Source organism: Talpa europaea (assembly GCF_964194135.1).
Source record: "Talpa europaea genome assembly, chromosome: 4".
Classification (NCBI taxonomy): Eukaryota; Metazoa; Chordata; class Mammalia; order Eulipotyphla; family Talpidae; genus Talpa; species Talpa europaea.
This window is the reverse complement of record NC_140070.1, coordinates 109018349-109034275: the sequence shown is the minus strand read 5'-3', so window position 1 is coordinate 109034275 and position 15927 is coordinate 109018349. Positions and strand designations below refer to the sequence as shown.

General features: G+C 42.3%; 1 protein-coding gene across 1 annotated transcript in view; it reads right to left on the bottom strand.

Moving 5' to 3' along the window:
* The window catches only part of ATP13A5 (ATPase 13A5), a gene marked incomplete at both ends in the record, with an annotated part of 96935 nt that extends 91517 nt beyond the window's left edge, over positions 1-5418 (bottom strand). The window contains one exon of the mRNA XM_084232214.1: positions 5356-5418. Within this exon, the coding sequence (XP_084088340.1) occupies positions 5356-5418 (63 nt within the window). The remainder of the gene's footprint in view (positions 1-5355) is intronic.
* Positions 5419-15927: the final 10509 nt, after the last annotated feature.

The window sequence follows — 15927 nt, the reverse complement described above, 5'->3', positions numbered from 1 at the left end:
GTTCTTTGAGTGTTTTAGGGTTGCTATTATTGATTCATGAAAGATGAGTCCATGATAATATGTAAAATAATTCAGGTGTTAAAAATTCCTGACTTCATCAACTCATCATATATTGTTTTTATTAAAAAAATAAATAGCAACAAACTTCAAACAAGTATCATTCTCCAAGTTTTTAATCAGAGAGAGGGGAATTTTTCTCAACATCAGTTTCACCTAATATATTTGAAATCTAATATATTTCAAACTTGCATCTCACAACTCCTAATTCCTTGGTTTGTAAATATGAAACTTTTTCTCTTTTCATAGCACTTTCATGATTTCCTAGGTGACCCTCACAAACATTGTGAATCAGGACAGATAAGGGATGTCATCCTCAGGCAGCCACAAGTTTCCAAGAGTTGTCCACAGCCACAGTTGTGGTTAGTGCTAGAGTCTTTGCCAAAGCCCAGATATGCTGCCTTAGAGTCCATGGCTCCTTGGCCACATCCAGTGACCACAAAGTGCAGTGCTGCCTATCAAATCTTCATGTGCAGGCTACTAGACACTTTGCTTCTGGGGCTCCTCCCACCTATAATTTCGATACCTAGTCAGTGAGTGTCTATACAGGGCGCAGCACCAACAACGTGATGGAACTTTGCAACTGATATGAATAAAGCAGCATTTTAGTTCTGAGGGCAGAATCAAGTCCACCTTCCAAAAGTAAATGCAGTTTGACCAGAGAGGACCTGGAAACAAAGGCAGATAAGACATAGTGTGTCTCCACACATGGTCCACCAAGAATAATAATGTTTTACTCCCAAGAAGGTATAAGGATAAAACAATACCTATTATTCATTGAGAGCATCCAACCTTTCCTCTGGTTCCTTAGAACACTAGTCATGCATGTGCACATACACAAAAGATTCCAGGGATACCTAATTGTGGGAAATAGACTGTATTGTAATGCCTTTTTAGAGTCACAAAGGATCATGATCCATTTAAAGGCTCCAAGATGCCCTGCTGCTATCTGCTTACCTGTGTCACCTAGTATTTCTCAAACCTAATTAAAAGGAGATTTTTAAATATATCTATTAACAATATTGTTCAACAGACATATTTGTGAAAAAGCTGTGTTATCTCATTTAGTCACCACAATTCAGAATGATAGATATTTTACAATTTCAGAAGTGACTCAAAAATGTAAAAAAGTTACCCATCAGGACCAGAATTCAAATCCAGGTCTTCCAGAGTTCAAGTCCCATTCCATTAGGCACTAAGCTGTATAGCCCCGAGGACTACAGGCTCACTTAAGCCCTGCTGTTGTGAAGGGTACTGAGGGCTTATTAGTGATAGAGAGGGTCCTGAGAGGACTTAAAAAAGACAAGAGAAGGGGCCTTCCAGTGGCACAAGGGGTTAAGACACAAACTATGAGGCTATCTGCAGCCTCTGTAGAATGAGTTTGATCCCCCAGCAGGCCCGGGAACAACCCACAAGGCACAGCAGACCTCTCCTGACTCGCCCGCTGCTCCCCTCAGCAGTGTTTCAGTCAGTCTGCCTGTTCTGTTCCCCACTCTGTTTCTGGTGAATCCTCTCACTCCCACACCTCTGGCCTGTACTCCAGCTCTTGTATGCAAAAATAAATAAATCTTAAAAAAACAAAAAAAGACAAAAGAAGTTCACTGCAATTGGCGGGTCTGATGTAACCCTTGGGCAGGAATATGGAAACACACTTAAGAGAAATACAGGTTTGAGAAAAAAAGGAGCCTAGGGCCTCCCCGGTGGCACAGCAGTTGAGCGCTGGGTTACGAATCTGCCCACAGCCTCAGCAGTGCAGGTTCGATCCTGGCCTCTGGGCGAGGGTCCCACATGGTGTGCAGGCCTCTCCTGCCGCCCGCTGCTCCCCTCAACAGTGTACTTCATCAGTCTGCCTGTTCTGCTCTCCGCTCTGTCTCTGGTGAATTCTCTCACCCTCCCGCACTTCTGACTGTACCCAGTGCTTGTATAAATAAATAAATTAATCTTTAAAAAAAAAAAAGTTAAAATAAATAAATAAATAAAAGGAGCCTATTAGAGCTATGTCACAGTAGAGGGTGGGAAATGGCGGGGGAAGGTTGGGAAGAAAAATGAAAGCCTCCATAGTGAGGGGATCTGCGCCACAGCTGTTGTGAGGGTGAAGTTGTTTATCGAACACCTAGCACCGTGCCCTGTTCTGTATTAACTGCCCTCCTGCTCCTGGAAGTTAGGGCCAGAGAACAGGCAGCAGGAATGACAACAAAGTCCTCTCAGAAGGCTGCTGTAAAGTTTCAGTGACACTGAGCACAACGAAATGACCCAAGCCTGCACTTGAATAATCTCATAGGCCCTCCCTAACTTACAATCTTTGTGGGTATTCGATTGAAGAAAATTGTTTTTTGTCCTAACAGTGCACAGTTTTTACCTCAGATCCTCTCACACAATCTCAAGTGATGATTCACTTGGAATGAAGAAATTGAATATAAGTCAGATTAGGCCATGCGGAACATTCAGGAAAAGAAGTGCAAGTGGGGAGAGATTGTAAAAGTCACAGACTCACAGCTCCTCAGGCTGGACTAGAGCAAGCCCAGGTTTTGTTTGGTTTACTGATTATTTTTAAAGAGAGAATTTGCTTTCAAAATGTATATTTGCCTCACATAAACAAACAGGTTTCTGGCTTCCCTTTAAAAAAGAGCCTATCAGCACTGGCCTGTTGACTTGTGGGATGACAGTAGATGCAGTTGAGACAATTGCAGTTGAGACAGGTTCTCCCGACTACCAAGTCTCCAGACCTGCCTGAGAAGGTTTGAATCGGCTTTCTGCCTTGGCTCACATGAAACTTTTGTGAAGGAGAAATCTACAGCCAGTGCCCCACTCCCATGCGCTATTACAACAGGTGGTGATGTTTGCAGGATTCTCATAGTTTTGGGTGGGTGTCTCTAGAAGTGTTTGATCACCACCAAATAGTAAGGAAAATGTGGCACTGAGCTAGTTCTTTAATCCTTTGGTACCTATGCCAACCTCTGTGATTAAGAGAGTTCAAAATACTAGGCTAATAACCTTACAAATATAATACCTACTCAAGAAGAATAAACAGCAATAGAAGATTTTCATGAACATTCACTACATGTTGAAAAAAAGTTTCAGGGCCTCCCTGGTGTTGCAAGGGGTTAAGGCACAACCTACCAAGCTATCTGCAGCCACTGCAGCACGAGTTCAAGCCCCCGTCAGGGAGCTACCCTCATGGCGCAGCAGACCTCTTCTGACTCACTCGCTGCTCCCCTCAGCAGTGTATTTCAGTTGATCTGCCTGTTCTGTTCCCCACTCTGTCTCTGGTGAATTCTCTCACTCCCCACTACTCGGGCCTGTACCCCAGTTCTTGTATGCATAAATAAATAAATCTTTAAAAAAGAAAAAATTTTTCAGAACTGGCACAGAGTTGTTCGGCAATGAACACAGGTGTCTAAATTTTAATTCTTTCAATCCTTTTAATCTTAAAATCTTAAAACAGTGTGCCATTATCAAGACCAGTGTGGCATAATAATACCAGGCACCATGTCAGCAATGTTTATAATTTAAATTCCCTAGCAACCACATTGAAGAGCTTCAAAAGCAGGAAAAATTAGTTTTTATAATATATTTTATTTAACCCACTATATCCAAAACAATGTATAACAAATATAAAGATGATTAATGAGAATTTTGCACTTTTTGAAAACAAATCTTCAAAATCTGGGGTGTATTTTTATATATAGCACATTCCAGAGATAATTTTCTAGTGTTCAAAAACCACATGGGCCAGTGGCAGCCTTATTGGATACTGCAGCTGTAGATGAAAGCACTTGTATTCCTCAGGTTAATAAATGTGGGTAAATGTGGAGAGACCAGTTATGGGTTTCCCACAAATCTCACAGGGAACCAGGAGGCCATGGAGGAAACTGACACCCTTCTTATAACTGAACCATATCCTCCTTGGCTGGGCAGTCTTCTGCCCTCCAGTGTGCCCTCTCTGCTCTGTCCTCTCTCTCTGTCCACCTTTCTCATGACTTAACTAAGACCCTGCTGTAGTATGAACATCAAAGGCTATGAAAAGGTAAAGAGTGGGGCTATTGATAGATTCCCAGCCTGTCCCTTGTGGACCAATGGGCAAGTTACTTAACTTGTCCAGTCTCATATTTCTTTTCTATGTAAACAGGATTAATTTCTTCATCATTCAGTTCTGAGGATCATATAATAAATGTAAGCTCATTACCACTAAATAGGCACGGTAGGAGTTTTCAGATTTTTAATGATTATTTTTCAGGTTTATATGTTTGATGGAGAAGGCAGTGGGAAAAAAGAATTGGAGAAATTAGAACTTTTTAAATATATGCTAAATTTAGAACACACTTATTCTTTTTTGTTCAATGACATAGTAAATCAGATGAAAAGGGAGGAACACCTCTATAAGCACATGCGAAAGTACCCCAATTACTCAGCTAACATTTGAGGAGGAAGCTTCACAGGGTGTGCGGTATATGAGGATGGCAAAAAGGCATCATCTAGAAGACACAACTTTCTCAGTCCCTGCAGACTCCCTCACTATAAAATAGTGTCTTATATAACCAAAATGAAAATGCATACATTGTGCAAAGATGAAAAAAGATATAAGAATTATATAAAATAAAATATTTAATTTTTTTAAAGCTTCTTTTTTTTATAGAGGCATGTTTTATTTATTTGTTTGTTTGTTCGTTTTGTTTATACATGCACTGGGTACAGTCAGAAGTGCGGGAGGGTGAGAGAATTCACCAGAGCCAGAGCGGGGAGCAGAGCAGGCAGAAGGACCGCAGGAGAGGTCTGCGCCCATGTGGGACCCTCCTCTGGTGGCTGGGGAGCAGCCGGGGATCGAACTGGCGCCGCAGGGGCCACGGGCAGCTTTGCAACCCAGCGCTCAACCGCTGCGCCACCAGGGAGGCCCAAAATACTTAATTTTAAAAAAATAAAATAGTGTCTTGTGACTCTCAAAAGGCCATATCAAACTTAAACTGTTATAGGACAGGGATCGGGTAGGACGCATTAAAGACTTTATTTCCCTATTTTCTCCCTGAGTTGTACATTTTCCTTATTTCTCTTTCTCTTGTAAATAATCCTTTTATTAACCCTTTTGTGTGTGTCTGTAGTAGAGTATTCATAAGTCCCTTTAAAGCGCGCGGGTGAGGACCCACAGCCAGGAACCCGTTTAATATCGGGGTTGCTCTATAACAAAACCTTTCCAGGTCCCAAAGCCAGTACCATCCCAGTAGCCCCTGCCAACAGCCTGGGCACCTTGAGGAAAGAAGGGCAATAAAAAGAAGGAATAAATAAAAAGAAGGAAAGACTCACCAGCTCATTCTCTTCTCCTGGGTTCAGCAAAGCCCGATGATCCTTCTTACTTTGCTCCTCCATCTAAAGCAGAAGTGTTAGCATTAGGGTCCCTGCTGACTGAAAGGGTAAATTTCAAAACCCTGGGGCTATGCAAGCTCAGAACAGCTGCTATTTGCCCTTGCAGTTCTTGGGTGCTTATTAAATCTCTTAGCACACACCTCACATTTTAAGATAACAAAGGAAAGAGAGGAAATACTCTTCTCAGCCACAGGATTGGTCTGTTAATCTATCTGCTTCTTGAAGGTTTTTTTTTTTTTTTTTTTTCCTCTTCTTAGGGCCTATTTGCTGAGTTATTTCTGAGAGCCTCCAGACTCTAGTTGTTGAACTGGAAAGATAAGTAATTTCATTTGCTGTACATAAAAGTCTTGGCCAATGAATGGGAATGGCCACTTTGTTAAAAACCTTAGACAAAAGCATTAACCAGTAATAGGTGAATAAAATTTCAGTGGACTTTGGGAAAGCACAGTGGACAAATTGTGATTACAATGAGAACTGAAGAAAAAGAGGTTGGTTTGTGGTGGCGAATTTTGGAATCAGAAAAATCTGAGTTCTAAACCTTGCTCTACAGATAACCCCTCACAAATCACTGAAAACCTGAATTCAGATCCTAATATGTAAAACAGCAATAATTATTTTTTAGTTGATATCTAAGGTCTAAGCTGATACTTATAAAATGTAAACTATAATGCTTGTAACACTTAATAAGAGATAAATCATCATCATTATCATCATCACACTAATCAAGAAAACTTTTTAAAACTCAACTATAAACATAATTTGATTCTGAATTTTGGCGGAGGACTATGGGAGAGCTATAGGTGAGCTGGTGGTGGGTATGTTATAGGGCAGCCCCGATATTGAACGGGTTGCCTGGCTGTGGGTCCTCACCCACGCGCTTAAAAGGGACTTATTAATGCTCCACTATAGGCATACACAAAAGGTTAATAAAAGGTTTATTTACAAGGGAAAAGGAAATAAGGAAAATGTACAACTCAGGGAGAAAATAGGGAAATAAAGTCTTTAATGTGTCCTACCCTATCCGCCAACCTGGAAACACAAAGGCACTCTCAGAGCTGGCCAGACACTGAGAGCTGGCGGAGAGCCAAAATGGGGGAACCCCTCCAAAACCCAAGTGTCTGGCTTTATACCAACCTGGCTGCTTAACCCCACCCTCAGGTCCCAGCCACCTTCCCTTTGGTGGTGATGGGATTTGGAGTTCCCAGTGTCTTTGGCTTTGGCCTGGGGCGGGGGTGGAGCCCACAAAGCCTGTATGGAATTAGATTTAGGACATCCTTTTCCCCCTAACAGGTGTGCTACAGTGACTACCCCTGAGGAGGAAGGTCCTATAACTTCAAAGTCACTAACAATGATGTAAAGCAATGGTACTGTTGGGGAGAAGGATGTCCTGAACAAACCACACAAACAGGTTTTATAGACGCCACCCCACCCCACCCCAGACCAAAGAGATCCAAGACACCAAGGACTATAAATCCGATAATGTCATCACCACTGAAACGAAGATTGCTGGGAACTAAGAGTGGAGTCAAGCAGCCAGGTTTGGTATATAACTGGACAAGTGGGCCTTGGGGGGTGGAGGGGTGTGCTTGGTTTTTAGCTAGCTTTCAGCATGCTATTCAGCAGAACTGGTAGGACTCATTCACCAATTTATCTCTTTCTCTCTCTTTCTCCCAGAGTTATGCATTTCTTCATTTCCCCTTTTTTGTAAATAAACCCTTTATTACCCCTTTTTGTCTGTATCTGCAATTGAGTTTCAATATGAGTCCCTTTTAAGTGCATGGTGAGGACCCACAGTCAGGCAACCCAATTCACATTGGGGTTTCCCTGTAAGAGTACTTTAATACAAAATTAAAAAATAATAATTTGATTCCTTTTCCTTTTTTAAGTAGCAAAATGGCTTCAGATAAGTAAATCATTTGAGGGGAGAAGGAACTGGAAAGTTTTGGATACTGTGAATATCATCTACATTTCTACATCTGAATTTGATATTTTTATCAAAAATAGATTCACTGTGATCCACTCAGAGCTTGGTTAATTTGTTCATATTAAAAATTTTTATGCTTTTATTACCTTTTTATTGAATCTAGCCCACTGAACAAATCTTTGCCACTCAGGCCATGAAAGAAAATCTAACAGGAATGAAGACTACTAGAGGGTAATACTTGACTCTTTTCATTGCCTGAGATAGTCCTTGGTGGCCTTGAAAGAGCACCAGAACCCTCCTTGGAGTTCAGGAGTGGTCACTGTGCTTTCTGGCCCTGTGGAAAGTATCTGATGAGAATAAACAGACAATTACAACATTTCAGACCAGAAAGTCTACTGAGATAGCCATGCTAAAGAATAATATGTCATCAGAAATGTTGTACTTTTAAGTAGTTCTAATCTAAAGTAGAGCTTACGTTTGGTAAAAGAAGTCCCAGATTTTAGTGAAATCTAATAAAGTCTTTAGGGCAGTCATCAGTCAGTTCTTACCTATCAATTATTCACTCATATTTTTTATCAAAAGGACACCTATTTTTATCTCAACAGCAGGACACAGCTAAAAGCACCATGGTATGAGTCATGATTTGTATAAGAGTAGGCTTGTGACCCAGTTCTCAACAGTAAAATAGTGTAGTGGCAGGATGGCCATAGAGCAGGTTTTCTATGATTGGGCAGCCAGGCGGGTAAAGGAGAATTCTGGAGCCCTCTGTGGCTTACTCAGGCTTTTATTGAGCTTTTACATGTAGTGCAGCAACCAGGCACACAGCAGGCAGGGGTGCTGGGGGTGCCAGAAAACCAGCAGACCCCCAAACCCCAGGCAAGTTTTCACCTGGGGCTTCTCTCTCCTGCCTCAATTCTGCTTCTGCTTCTCTTGGCAGATATTTCAAAACTCCAGCCAAGGCCCACACAACTATAACAATGTGACAAATGTAGGTGAAATGGTCCAGGGCAGAAAAGCCTGAAAATCACTTACCCTACAAATACAAAGGAAAATCAGTTGGAGAACAAAGTCTTCTGGCAAAGATTATCCTATTGGTGAAAAAGAGAACTTTTTTCTATCCTTTCTTTTCTCCTTTCCTTTGAATTGTTGTATGAGGATGCAAAACTTGGAGCATGGCAAGCCATTTCTGATCACAAGGAGAATGAAAATATCTCTGCTAACAAAAATGGATCAAAAAAATGAAAAAGTTTAGATCCTTATCATACCTCTGAACCACAAAACCTAGCCTAGGACTACCTTGTTCTATACACATTGTTAAATAGATAATCCAACGTTCTTAACAAATCCCTTTTGTTTGGGATTTCTGCGGCCTAAAGTTTCTGTAATATAAAGATACAAAGTAAAACAATTAGAGCAACTCTAGTCTACTTTAACTCAGCAAGTATGCTTAAAACAACAGATGTTCCAGGCATTCTAGGCCCCTAGGATACAAGCCTGAGAGAAGAACCATCCTTTACCCTAAGGGAGTTTACAGTTGCTTGGGAAGGACAGACAAGTAAGCAAAATCTTAAATAAGACGGACACCAAACTCAGAATTACTGAGTGAACACTATGCTGACAGCAAGGAAGAAAATAAGTTAACCAGATAGGGGGAGTGGGAGCTAGTGGCTGGGGGTGAGCATGTATAAGGCCTGAGAACAAAACAGAATTTGTTAAAAGGTTCAAAAGAAATGAGAAAATAGAGACTATTAGGTGTATTAAGGGAAATTAAGATTTGAAAATAAAAAGAAAAACAAGGAGCATTAGATAATGATGATGGAGATGTAATCAGAGGTATGCCCAGCCATGCTGAACTTGTACATCATGTCAGACTTGTTGATTTGTTCTCCATTCTTTGGGTGGTAGATACACAGGACAAGCTAGGCCTATCTTTATATATCAAAAGGACTGTGTCTTCTCTTTCTACTAGTCCAAACCCAAGACTTCAGCTTCTTCCTACTGATGAACTCTTTTGCCCTGTGCAAGTACAAAATAAAAGGCAACATAAAGTCTTCTAAAAAAATCACAAGTGTTCACAAATGCCTTGGAGGTAATGAGTAGCTTAGGCTACTCAGTGAAAAAAAAAAAGGCAGATCCAGGACTCAAAGTCAGGTCTCTTGTGTTTCATCCAAATTATTTCTACCAGGAAATATTACCTCCTACCATGTTTTCTCTAGAACTCTGCTCTGATTCTTGAGGTGAAGGGCATGTGGGATTATGTGGTTACAGGGGAGGGTGTAACCATGAGGCTTATGGAATGAAACTACAAGGGGTATGTGGAATGCATTAAAACAAGGCCTCTCCCTCCTACTTGGTAGGATCAGTTTCACTAAAAGGAAAGCTGGTCCATATTTGGACACCTGACCTAGGTTTTGAAGTTTATTGCTTTCTCTACTGACCACTAGAACCTCACTACAACTTTCCATTTCAAAAAAAAATGTTGAATGCCTGCATGGGCAAGACTGTTTATGATAAGTTGGCTGCTATAACTACAATAACAATTTTCAGTGGTTGAACATAGTAGAAGTGTGGGTCTGACTAGATGTTAGCGGTGCCAGTAAAGGGGGTAGTCTCTTTCAAGCAGTGATTCTGGCCCCACCATCTTCAGCAAGCAAATTCCAAGGTTGCTATGAATATACAAAGGACTTATACACGTGGAGGTGTAGTAGATGAAGGTTTCTATGGAAACCTAGAAGCAACTCCAGAGTCCTGGAAGGCAATTGTATTTATGCTAGAAGATTGAATAGACCACCCATATTGCACAGTTCACTAGGAAACCTGGTCCATCTATGTACCGGAAGTAGAGGAAACAAATTTGGTGCCATTTAGCAGTCTCTTCTACGCAGACCCTATGATGTTCACAGTGAGGGGCAAAGGGGTTGATCAGATTGGATCCTTTTCCTCAGGGGACTCACATTCTGGAGAAAGAGGCAAAACCATGCTGAGGTGACTGTTGTAAGGATGAAGGCCTGGGTTACTGCAGCCGAGGAGGATCATACATGAGAGGCCCTATAATTGGGTGACGGGTTATGCAGTGGCCTCTGATGTCTGATTGAATGACTTGTGAGCTCTTCACAGCAACCACAAGATTAGAAAGATATTTGAATTTGGATACATGACTAATCCTCATCTGAAATATATATTTAAAGACGTGGACACATGTCCACTCCTTAATTGCGCTCAGTCTGTTATAGACAGAGCCAGCAACACTTGGCTCTTGCTACCTCTCATCACTGCTCGACAAAAACAAGTCACACAGGGCCTCCCTGGTGGTGCAGGTGGTTGAATGCAGCACTGTGAGGCTGTCTGCAGCCCCTGTTGGTGGGTTTAATCCCAGCCAGCCAGGGAGATACCCACATAGTGCGGCAGACCTCTCCTGTCTCGCCCACTGCTCCCTTCAGCAGTGTATTTCAGTCAGTCTGCCTGTTCTGTTCCCCGCTCTGTCTCTGGTGAATCCTCTCACCCTCCCGCACATCTGGCCTGTCTGTACCCTGGTTCTTGTATGCATGAGTAAAATCAATCTTTAAAAAAGAAAAAAAAAAAAGCCACACATTCTCTACAGATGGAAGCAGAGCAGAGCAAGCAGCTTCTGCCAGGAAACACAGAGGTGGGCTGTTCAAAGTAAAGCTGTGGTTTGTCCTTTCCCGATCTGTGCCTTAAATTTCCACATAGGATGACATATATATCAAAAATTTGGTGACTGTGTCAAAACTTAGAGGGGTAGAAGCTGAATTTTACTTATCTGGAAACAAAGAAGAGCCCACACTGTGCAAAGGAGTTCTTTCTGTCCTGTTCCTTCCTTTAGCAAAGTTTCTAAGATGAGAGCTAGAACTGAAAGGAGCATAAATGAATCAGATAAAAATACAAGAGGCAGGTAGGTACAAACTGACGAACTCCTAGAGGAGCAAAGAGGTTCAAAACCCAGCACTCAAAGAACTGACCAGGGATCTGTTTCAGTGGTCTCATCACCTGTCACAGGGATCCTTGACGATATGGTGAATTTCCTAGACTGTCTCTTCCCAAGAATTATACACATCTGCTCATGTATCAAATTATATTTACATCAGGTTTACTTACCTCCCATCTATTCCAATATCTTCATTAATATGTTGAACACATACTGATTGAGCACTGACTTTCTATAAAGCACTGCTCCAGGGGTTGCAGGGACAGCAGTTATCAAAGTAGACAGAAGTCACTGCCCCCATGGGGCTGACATTTCAGCAGGGAAAGACTGATGACAGAACAAGAAAACAGTAAGATTCACTGTTGGGCAGACAGTGATATTGCATGGAGAAAAATAAGGTTAGCAGTATGAGTGAGGGAGGTAGGTAGGGGCTAGGACTGAAGGTATGGGGAGCAGAAGGGAAGGACGGGTTGCATTTTATTTTATTTTTTTAAGATTTATTTATTCATGCATACATGAACTGGGTACAGGCCAGAAGTGCAGGAGGTGAGAGGATTCATCAAAGACAGAATGGGGAGCAGAACAGGCAGACTGAAATACACTGCTGAGGGGAGCAACGGGCGAGACAGGAAAGGTCTGTTGCATCATGTGGGTTGCTCTCTGGCCAGCTGGGGATAGAACTCGTGCTATAGAGGCTGGCAGCAGCTTAATAGCGCTGTCTTTAAACCCTGTGCCACCAGGGAGACCCAGGGGTTCCATTTCAATTAAGGTGATCAGGGAAGGTACTAGTGACAAAGAGACACTTGAGCTAAGGCATGTGGCTACCTGGCAAAAATGGTTCCCAGTAAAGGGAATATCAAATATAGAAACCCTGATGTTTGGGGCTAAGAAGTAAGTGGCGGCGCCTAAAGCTGTGTATGTAATGGACAAAGATACAGCAGGAGGGACTATGGCAATGATGCATGGGTGAATTGGTGGTGGGAATTCTATGGGGACTACACCTGAGGGGAAAAAGCAAACATTGTACAAAAATGAACAATGATATAAAATACATATAAATAAATAAATTATATTTTTTAAAATCACAGGATTTGAGGTGGAAGAGTGGGTGTGAGTGCATTGCGTGTGGCACCCAAAGCAGGTTCTTCTTTGCAACTCCTCCTCTGCACAGCAAATGTTTTTTTGAGATTGTGAAATGAATAATAACAACAACAAACAATAGGTATAAAATAAGTATAGACATAAAATGGTATTTTATTGGATTTTGTATATAAAATTATGCCAATAAAAATGAATCTTCAAAAATGAGAAATATTATAATGTAAGAGACATAATGGATTTATACTTTTAAGTTATATTAATGTATTTTTATAAAAGGAGAAAAGGGCATATATTGTACTTAATAGTGACATTGTGGGAACTAACAAATGAATTTTTATAAAATCAAATCACCTGCAAAAAGTAAAATGTATACAATTAGTAAATAGTTTAATTGATATGACATTTTATTTTCTTGACCTGTCCTGTAGTTTTATTTATTTATTTTTTTAAAAGATTTAATTTTTTATTTATACAATAGCTGGGGTACAGTCCAGAGGCACAGGAGAGTGAGAGGATTCACCAGAGACAGAGTGGGGAGCAGAACAGGCAGACAGACTGAAAGCACTGCTGAGGGGAGCAGCGGGTGAGACAGGAGAGATCTACTGTTCCATGTGGGTAGCTCCCTGGCCAGGTGGGAATCGAACCCGCACTGCAAAGGCTGTAGACAGTTCCACAGCGCTGTGCTCAACCAGCTGCACCACCAGGGAGGCCCTGCCCTGTAGTTTTAAAACAATTTAAAATTTGAAGAGAAAAATAAAGTACAATTTTAAAGATATTTTTCAAATTCAGTAGCTAAAACTTGCACTTTACAAAAATATTAAAATTCACAATATGTATGTGGTATGTTTTACTCTGTTTCAAGAAAAGCCTTTATGCATTACAAATGTTGTAATTTGGTGTGCACCGTTGAAGCAATTATTTTTTATTTAATTGCTTCTAATTGGGATTTCAAAGTTATTATCTCTCTGGTCATTAAATAAGTATTAATTGATTTGCTCTATTATGCAGTCACTTCAATTTTTTTTTAATGCATTATATGCCCCAGGCTTGGTGGCCTCACTAGTGTTGGATCTGCCAACTTTGCTTTGGGAACCACTCCCATAGCAATTTATACAAGTCAAAAATGGTTCTTATCACATGCAAGGGAAAGAACCAATTGTCTTCAAATTCAAGCACTTAGCTCTGGGAATGGCAGATACACCAGTTGCTCAACAAATATTGTACAAATAAAAAAAAATTACTCTTTCCCTGCCCAAGAATCTGCTTTACAGCATCCCATTTCCCAAATTTGGTGGATGCTTACATTTGTTTTTTTTTTTTTTTTTTTTTACCCCTTTGGGATGATCAGTAGCAGGGTGGAAAAGAGAATTGTAGCAGATACTCGGTGATCTGTTCAGATCTCCTTGGGATATCTTCAATGCCTGCAGGGGGCTTTGTGTTTTCGTCTAATGATCTGTACCTATGACGCTCAGCAAAAGACTGCCCTTAAGTCCCTTTACCTGTCCTAGCAAAGTCCCCAAAGCGCTAGGCGTTTACTCCCCAACCTCACCCTGTCCCAGCTGCCCTGAGCCAATGACTAAGCTTGGAGCCTGCAGCTCTTCTCCTATGCCAAGAGTTGGGACACTGAGGTGAAGTTTACGTCCCAAAGTTCTGTGGCAGTGTTGGATTTAGGTTAATGCTCTGAGGGAAATCACATTCTATATAATTTCTTGGTCCTCTTAAGAGATTTCCCTAGGGGTATGTAGCGCAACCATCCCACACCGGGTAGGTTCCTTACTGGTTCTAGCAGCTGTGTTGGTGTCTTCATGATCTCTGCTGTTCGGCACCGCACTCCTTTGCACTCTGCCACTCACCACCACAGACCTCTGTCCACTCCACTGCACTACTTCATCCTCGGCACCATGCCACACCACGCCCTCCGCGCCGCCCCACGCCATGCCACGCACGCCATGCCATGCCATGTCACGTGGCGCCACGCGTTTGGCTGAGTGTGCATGCACAGTGGGAGGGCGGAAAAGCCTGAAGCTTTTCCCCTTTATTTACTCCATAATCCACCCCATCAGGGCTTTCCGCCATACAGTCTATATACAAGTATATACAAATTTCCTGTAACAAACATAAACACTGTAGCCATGGCCCAAAAAAGCAAACAGGATACATCACAATATAACTAAGTTCAATTCTCTTGGGGGCGGAAAGATAAAGAAGTCATTGGCACCAGCAATGGGAGATCCCTCCCATCTGGCAACATACACGCCAATCTTTTTTTTAAGATTTATTTACTTATGCATACAAGAGCTGGGGTACAGGCCAGAGATGCAGGGGAGTGAGAGGATTCACCAGAGACAAAGTGGGGAACAGAATAGGCAGACTGACTGAAATACACTGAGGGGAGCAGCGGGTGAGACAGGAGAGGTCTGCTGCACCATGTGGATTTCTCCCTGGCTGGCCAGGGATCGAACTCGCACTGCAGAGGCTGCGGATTGCTTCATAGTGTGGTGCTTAACCCCTTGCGCCACCATAAAGACCCTATACATGCCAATTTTGTGTCCGAAGATAATATTGTAGCTGGCATCAGTGGACTTCCAGGTTGTGAGTATCACATTTGCTTTGCCAGCAAAGAGGCATCAGAGAGCTCTACATGTAGCAAGAGTGGAGCACTCCCAATAGGCTATAGAGTCATCACAAATATCCCCTTTAGGATTGCCTTCTGATCTGCCACCCCAGGGTGTTACCCACCCGTGGCAGCCACTGTGCAGTCACCCATGGTGTTTTTTGTAAATTGGCCTCCAGGCCATGACCCCAAGAGGCTATTATATTGATAGCCAGCGCATGTGGGGAGCCTTCACAGTCCAGGGCCATTCCCAGTCCACAGTCTGCCCTGGGTTCCCTCCAGTCAGGGTTGGCAATAAAATGTTGCCCTGCTGTACAAATCCAGGCTTTAACAAAATATCCGAAGTGTGCATCTGCAATTGAATGGGAGTTGCAGCACGATGCAGCAACACCTCCACTGGAGCCAGGCTGCCTTCCTGCTCCTCTCATTTAGTGTTCGTAGCACTACCCACAGACATTGGTTCGACCCAGCCAGCATCAGAGTGGGGACAGTAGCTATCCATCCTTGCTTTAGCAGGCCATTATAGCACTCTATGATCCCTGCAGCTTTGGGATTATAGGGAGTATGAAACTTCCATTCAACACCCATGTCCTTGGCCCACTGCTGTACCCGGGCTCCTGTAAAATGAGTCCCTTGGTCGCTCTCCACTACCAGCAGACGTCCGTATGCAGCACATAGGTGTGCCATTGCTGCCAAAACTGCCTTTTGGTCAGCATGTGGAGCAGGATAAGATGCCAATAACCCAATAGCAGTGTCCACACAGGTGACGGCATACTGTTGTCCATCGGAGTGAGGTAGTGGTCCAATGATGTCAATCTGCCAGCATGTCAAGGGTAACTACCCCCACAACACCTGGTCTGTGGATGCAAAAGTTCTCCAGGGCTAAGTCCTGAAATACACTACACATTGTTAACAAACAGTTTGAAC